This window comes from Mytilus trossulus, chromosome 2 (genome assembly GCF_036588685.1).
Source record: "Mytilus trossulus isolate FHL-02 chromosome 2, PNRI_Mtr1.1.1.hap1, whole genome shotgun sequence".
Classification (NCBI taxonomy): Eukaryota; Metazoa; Mollusca; class Bivalvia; order Mytilida; family Mytilidae; genus Mytilus; species Mytilus trossulus.
In genome coordinates, this window is record NC_086374.1 from 12,169,267 (window position 1) to 12,177,365 (window position 8,099).

General features: G+C 30.8%; 1 protein-coding gene across 3 annotated transcripts; it reads right to left on the minus strand.

The window, feature by feature from the left end:
• Window positions 1–481: 481 nt before the first annotated feature.
• LOC134706509 (zinc finger protein 883-like) lies at window positions 482–6,803 on the minus strand. 3 transcript variants are annotated; one of them, XM_063565515.1, is made up of 2 exons: window positions 6,705–6,803; window positions 482–4,939 (listed from the first exon to the last, which is right to left on the minus strand). In XM_063565515.1, the coding sequence occupies exon 2, from the start codon at window positions 4,824–4,826 to the stop codon at window positions 2,862–2,864; it is 1,965 nt and encodes a 654-aa protein (XP_063421585.1). In that variant the 5' UTR covers window positions 4,827–4,939; window positions 6,705–6,803; the 3' UTR covers window positions 482–2,861. The 3 variants fall into 3 exon arrangements, with proteins under 3 accessions (XP_063421585.1, XP_063421586.1, XP_063421588.1); XM_063565516.1 differs by having other exon boundaries at window positions 6,717–6,796; XM_063565518.1 differs by having other exon boundaries at window positions 6,688–6,796.
• Window positions 6,804–8,099: the final 1,296 nt, after the last annotated feature.

Here is an 8,099-nt window from a genome sequence, read left to right on the forward strand (position 1 = left end):
TTAATAGTTAACCAGTGTTTTCCATTTGTATTTTTGTTTGTTTCGACTTCTTATAAACCCTTGGGATCCTCCTTATAGTATTTCTATCATTAATAAGACAAAGGTTTAAACATCCTACAAAGGTAACCATAAGGTACTTTTAGTTCAGTGATTGTCTTTTGTTCATGTCTGTCAAATTTGTTTATTGTTAATCAGGCTGTTAGTTTTTTCAATTGAATTGTTTAATATTTTAATTGTCTGGGCCTTTTATAGTTGACTATACGGTATATGTATTGTCATTGTTGAAGGCCTTGTTGTTCCCTATGATTGCTTACATCCACTTTAACTTGACTGTGGTAGAACGTTGTGTCATACCTCATCTCATTATTTTAGGTGGTAATAAGAACATATGATTGATGCCAAACTTCTGAACAACATTTGTGTTCTATCAAGCTAAACATAAAAGAAAAGAATTGTATTTGAACATATTTTTATGGCTCTATATAAATTCTTTATAACAATCACATACAGGTAAAGCTTTACACACATTAACAACGTCCTTTCATAATTAATATAAATAAATATCTTTGTGAACTTACATGACCTACAAATCAATAAATAAATAGTGAACCACCATATTAAATTTATAATATACATTATAACGTATTGCTTTTAACTTTTATTTGGACATAAAATATATGTTAAAGGATAACTGTATAATCAATCATCAATATTTCAGGAAGTCTTGTTATTCTTAGTTTTATATAACTATTACAAATCTTTGAAGAAAATCTCCCCCTTTAAATTTCATGTTAACTTTGTAAAAACCAAAAACAGAACTTGTAGTTTAAAATGAAGAAAGCCAAACAACCAAAAACATTTGTTTTTACATTTCTTTAAGGTGGTATATATATATACCCAACACCTTGATTAAAATTTATTTGGTTCGTTTAATTTTCATAAAGTTTTGACAAAATATTTACTTTGACCCTTTGAACATGTTGAAAAAAATATAAAAATTTCAGAAAACTTGAACCAATCACTTTCTCGGAACAAAGGTGGTTGGATAGATAGCAGTTTGACAAACGCTAATTTTAATCATTGAGAAGCTTAATATTTCCTTAAAAAGTCAATGTTATTAAAACATTTAGCTGATTTTACAGAGTTATCTCCCTGTAGTGTAAGGTACCACCATAACCAAGTTATTGCTAACTAGCTGCAAATGAAAAAATAAAAAATCTTTTTAAATTTGCCTCATAGTAGAATGATGACATTAGTTATTTAAACAATTACATGTTTGGAAAGTTTCTCCATATACATGTATATGCCATAGGCTGATGAAGTAATTTAGTGGGAAAATGTATTAATCACTACAAGCAACAAACAGGAAGATCACTTATATCATAAACTGAAGAACAAAATAAGCAAACCATCACCTTTACTTTTGAGTAGACAACATATAATGAAACAAAAGACATCTATTTCTTTCAATTCAATGAAAATATTGGTAGGAAATGTGAAAATCAAACATGTCAAAGAAAACAAAGAATATAAATTCGTAAATTTCTCACAAATTTAATGTTTAAATTTTCAAAAATTAAAAAAAGTTTTAAATATTTCTATCTGCACTTGTATCAACTGAACACATATTGTAAAAATTGACAAATCTCTGTCTTTTGATTTCTTCTAATGAAAAAAGCCAGACATTTCACATGCTAACAGATATGATAGAAATGAAGGTGCATCCATTATATCAATTTTCCTACATATAATTAGTATAAAAACTTCTCATCAAAACTTGTTGGTTATATATTTGAATGTGTCATGCATCATGTATTTATGTATTGTGCAACATCAATGATAACAGATTAATGTAAAATTATCAATTACAATAAAAAAAAAACATGAACAAGTTCGAAAATGTATTTTCAATACAGGAACATGCATTTTTGAAAGCATTATTAAATTATAATGGATAAACATGATAAAAAAGGCTCTAATAAAAAAACAAAACCTAATAAGATAAAATAACCAGTAGACATAATTCTCAACATATTGAATCACTAATAATTAAAAGGAGCAGACTGCAGTGATTCATCAGACAGTTTTACATAGCAAAAGAACATATTTTCCATTACAAAATCAAACACACAACTTTCAAACTTTGCATGCATTAATAAAAAGTTAGAAACACCAATATACATACACACAAATTGGCTTCACCTTAAATGTTTCACTACACAGGTATGACCCATCAAATTTTCAGCATTTAATAAATGTAAATAAAATATTTTCATTGCATGTAGTTCTAATAACATAAATAAAATGCGTATCTAATATATAAGATTCAATATGTGTAATCCAATCTGTAACAATGACTACAATCACTAAATTCAATATTCCTATACATGTATTCTAACAATAAATATAAATGCACAACAAATATGTATATTAAAGAATAATTTAACAACTATCACAAATAATGTACAATTGGTATTTTTATATACATGCAGTTACAGAAAAGTTTTAATATTTTATTTCCCTTAATCTATTTAGCCTTCAGTTGTGTATTAAAACAGATAATAAATATTCTTACTTAAATTATCACAAATCCTCAATTTTACTTTTAAGTACAATGTACAAGATTTAATCTCTAACTCCTTCAATAATGACTTCATGGTTCAGCTAGCAAGCAAGCTAACGAAAGATATTATCTTTAGCTACAAACTCAATGAAATCAACTGTAACACCTTCATCTTTGAATCATTCATTGAAAATGAATAAATAAATTATTTGATATACACATATATAGAGGATATATGCTGAAAACAATTTATAATAGTTATAAATATAATATTTATCTATATTGTACATTTATAACATCAATCACATTGCTCATCATTATGATTATCATAATTGTCATGATTATCAGGTTCCACTTTAATAGAATTTTCATTAAAATTTAATATCTTTTTAGAAGTGTATTTGAGAATATCTTCTTCATTTTCCTCTTCTGTAGTAGCATCACTGTTATAACTGATACCATTGGATGTTTGATCATCTAGACTAGAATCATCAGCTACACCATGGACCTCTTTCTTGTGTCTCTTCATACTAGAGTTAAGAACAAAGTATCTATGACAAATATCACATTTATATTTCTTGCCTGCTGGATCATGGACGGATTTATGTCTGGCCAAACAACCATTATCAGCAAAACATTTCCCACAAGTGTCACATTTATAAGGTTTGTCACCTGTATGGGTTCTTGTATGGCGCTGTAGACTTTCACTATGGCCAAACTCTCTTCCACAGGTATTACACTGAAAAGGTTTTACCCCTGTATGAATTCTCATATGGCGCTGAAGGTTACCATTACTTTTGAATGCTTTATTGCAGTGGGTACATTCATATTTGCGCTCTTCTGAATGGACACGTTTGTGTCTGTATAAATTTGTTGGCATGTTGAATTCCATTTGGCAGATGTCACATTTATACTCCTTTTCTCCTGTGTGTATAATTTTGTGTCTTTTGAGATTGGCATTTTGTGCAAACATTTTTCCACATATCTCGCATCTGAAAGGTTTTTCACCCGTGTGAACACGTACATGTTTACGTAATGATACACTTGTGACAAACTCATGAGAACAGATGTCACATTTAAACATCATTTCACGGGTATGTATCTTGACGTGCTGCTGTAGGTTACCACTGATGGCAAAGGCTTTTGGACAGAATTCACACTTGAAAGGTTTCTCGCCACTGTGTATACGTAGATGGCATGTTAGATTTCCTTTTCCGAGGAAACCTTTTCCACACAGATTACATCTATATGGGAATTCCCCAGTGTGCATATGTTGGTGAAGTTTGAGCATATGTTTAGCAGCATATGCTTTGTCGCACTGGTCACATTTGTAAATCAGAGCTCCCTTATGCATGTTCATATGAATGTTATAGCTACCTTTCAGAGCAAAACCTTTATCACATACTTCACAACGATAAAGATATTCCCCAGTGTGCTTTGGTAAATGAATCTTTAAACCAGCCCTCTGTCGGAACTTCAATCCACAATATTCACATTTGTGTGACCTGATTCCAGTGTGTGTTTCTTTATGAGCTTTAAGACTGCTACTGGTGACAAATCCTCTCTCACACAGCTCACACTTATATGGTTTGTCCCCAGTATGTATGCGTGTGTGTATGACTAGAGTGCCACTTTCACGGAAAGCCTTCCCACAAACCTGACATTTATATGGTTTTTCTCCCGAATGAATTTTTAAATGACTCTGCAATGCTCCATTTTCTGTAAATCCTTTGCCACATTCTGAACATTTATAAGGTTTACCAGTGATATGTATCTGCCTGTGTTTTTCTAAAGTTTTAGTGAGTATAAAACCTTTGCCACATATTTCACATTTATAAGGTTTATCGTTATCATGAGCTGTGTTGTAATGATCACTGATATCCTCCTTGGTCAGGAACGGCTTGTTACATATATCACATGTATAGATTTCATCTGGAATATGTGTTACTGAATGATCTGATAACTCTTCACCGCTATTAAAATTCTGCCCACAAATTCCACATTTAAACAATGATTCTGGTTTAGTTTTATGATTTTCTACATTATACTCTGTAGTATCTAGTGTGTGTTCATTGTAATGTTTGTCAAGTTCATCGCTGTCATAAAAACACTTATCACATAACTCACATACACTTGGTTTAACTTCATCGATTTCATCGTTAATCATCACTTCACATACACTGGATTTAACTTCATCGTTTTCTTCGTTATTCGTCACTTCACATACATTGGGTTTAACTTCATCGTCTTCATCGTTATTCATTTTGATACTTCTGTTGTGTAATGTGGCGTCACTTGTCTTGCTTGAAATCAATCTTGTCAGTTTCAATTACAAGTTTTGAAACTTTTCTTCATGACTGTTGTTCTTGCCTTACTCTACAAAAAACAAATACAAATTGTTTTAGAAAAACATGTATTGATAATTGTTGATTGTTTTTTAAAAATCTTTACAAATAATGTGAATAATGTTAAAAGGTTGATATATTTTTTTCAATTTTTAAATCAAGAAATGAGAATTTGTGTCAAAGGTTGTGTACAAGTATACATGATAACAAAAATGAATATTACATAAATTATAGCATTGAAATTGAATGATTGAATAAATGGCAATCATATTTTAATGTTTAATCTTTGGGCCTTTTATAGTGGACTCATTGTTAACAGTTGTGCATGCACTGCTGTCTATTTAGGTGTAACACCATTAAATCATTGTTTTCATACAAGTTTCAAGGTGTATGTGCAGAGGATATTGATTTGATATTTGGTATATTGACAATTTTTTATATCATGACAAGTTACAGATCTAGTGCAAGTTGTGTTCCAGACCAGTCTGATAATTTTGTGCAGAGTTATTGTTCTTGAACTTGAACTCAAATAATCAGTTTTTCCACAATTTTGTTGTTGTCATGCTTGAAGATACTGATTTGATAATTAATACATTTGTACATGTACATTGTATATAGTTTTATCATAACAAGTTACAGACCAAGTTTGAATTTTGTTTTCATTCAGATAATTTTGTGAAGTCTATGTCATTGGACTTTGAAAATTCACAAAAATAATCAGTTTTCAACCCTTTTTTCCGTCATTCTTGAAGATACTGCCTTGATATTAATTATATAGTTACATGTAACACCATGACAAATTAATTAAAGATCAAGTTAACATTTTGTTCCAGTACAATTAATTTCAACCGTTAGGGGACTATGTGTATTGCAATGCAATAATTTTTGATTGCTGTGCTTTAAATTTAATGTTAGTTTCAGCTTAGAGCTCGAGCATGTATATAATATATAGTATTTAAATTAGTTCAGCCTAAATGTGCATGAAATGTATGATCTACATTGTACATGCAATAACTTGTGATTGCTGTGCTTTAAATTTATGTTGGTTTTAGCTTAGTGCTCGAGCATGTTTATAATATATAGCATTTAAATTAGTTCAGCCTAAATGTGCATGAAATGTATGATCTACAATGTATGTCTTTTATGTTTTAATATTATTGTGTATGATTATTGTGTACAATGTACATTGTAAATGTATGTATTTGTCCGTTATAACAGCTCAAAGAGCTAAGATCAGTTAATGTTCATTTGTTATGTGACATGCCAATCATAAATAAAGGTTTACTTTGAAGTGAATTGAATGGACAACATGGAAGTCCATTATGTCTGGGAAGCATACGAACAGATGAATGGCCTGTTGACTAAATGTATTTCATGGATATAGGCAATGCATCCAACACCATGTATTTACTGTGTTGATTTGTAGACTATTGTGAAATTACAGAATAAGAAGAGCTGCTGTGTATCACAAAAAGACAAAACAAATCCATGTGCATTTGCAGCGATTCATATTCGCCCATGATAAAAATGTACATGTTCGCCCTGATAAATATCTCAATAAGTTTATTCAACTTCAATAATACCCTGAATAATTTCAGGTTCAAAGTAGGTCGAACATGTTATTATGGCGAACGGACCCGATACCACACGAAACTGTCTATGTGGCAGATACAGTAGTGCATATGGCTACAGTACATTGATTTATGCATACTGATACTGGATTTGGGGGCACAGAAAAGCTTATTCAGCTGATTCAATAGTTATGTATAGTTAGGTTACCAGTTTTTGTATTGTACCTGATAACCTACAGTCCATTTTTTTCGATGGAAATCTGATAAAAATATAAATTTCCAACTACACAAGCACAGACAAGAAAGACAGGATGTTGTGCAGAGATAGAAATCGTAAATCGGTGTCGGTGAAGGAAGCGAATATTGTCAAGATTTATATTTTCCTTCGGTCCAATGGGCTTTCATCATGATTAATAGTCTAAATCGGAATTAGAAATAAAAATGATTGTGGAGAAATCACCACAAAAATTATTTTGAATATTAAGTTAGCAATTGATTACTTGTTCGTAAAAAGGTCAAAAGAAGGTGTGTTTGGAAAGACATCTTAGGTTGCCTTCACTGTCAGCTATGACCACACAAATGGAAACCTGGGATATTAATAGATAATCCCATGCTCGAAACTTGAAATAAAAGAGGCAGAGGTATCCAAAGGAAAAAAAACCCGAACAAAACGAATAGAGACTGGAAAAATCATGACAAAAAAATAATATAACAATTCACGTAAGGGTACCCAAATTGCATCGAGTACCCAAATTGCACCTACTGTATTTAGAAAAAAATAGCAACGGAAATCTTACAAGACCCTAGAGACTAAACAATTTGTATTTTCATGATTTGATACTATGCGGCACGTCTTTCAACACAGATAAAAATATTTAGATATACACAAAACGTTCACAGTATTTATCAACAGATTACAGATTACAGATGGATCGACTGTTTACTGAAAAAGCAAAATGTACGAAAACGTCACCATGCGACGTCATTAAAACGTCATCTTTTTAAAAATATTATAAGTATACATTTCGTAAAATATGAAGAGTAAGCATGGACTAATATCCAATTGTTCAAAATATTTGAAGAAATAGAAAAAAAAGCTCGGTTATTAGACTTTTGACGATGTGAATTTAAGCATGGATGCAATTTGGTTACTCCTCATTACAGAATCATGGATAGTTTGGAGGTTGATTCAAACCCATTTTTTTATGACTCAATATGGATTAAAAAAACAAATTGGTGTACCTATTTAATAAAGAAGGATAGGGCTACAAAATAAACACAGTATAGACATTTTTTTCTTGATTATAAAACTTGAGCCTCTAAAGAGCGTGTGTCGCTCACCTTGGCATATGTGGATTAAACAAAAGAAGCAGACAGTTCATGACAAAATTGTGTTTATGTGATTGTGATGTGTTTGTACATCTTCCTTTACTGAACATTCTTGCTGCTTACAATTATCTCTATCTATAATGAACTTGTCCGTGTAGTTTCAGCGGAAAATGTTAGTAAAAATTTATAAATTTTATGAAAATTGTTAAAAATTGATTATAAAGGACAATAACTTCTTAGGGGGTCAATTGACCATTTTGGTCATTTCGACTTATTTTTGAGTCTTAAATT

What these genes read in the sequence shown, in the direction of transcription:
- LOC134706509 (XM_063565515.1), bottom strand. Translation starts at nt 4,826, where the DNA reads ATGAATAACGATGAAGACGATGAAGTTAAACCCAATGTATGTGAAGTG.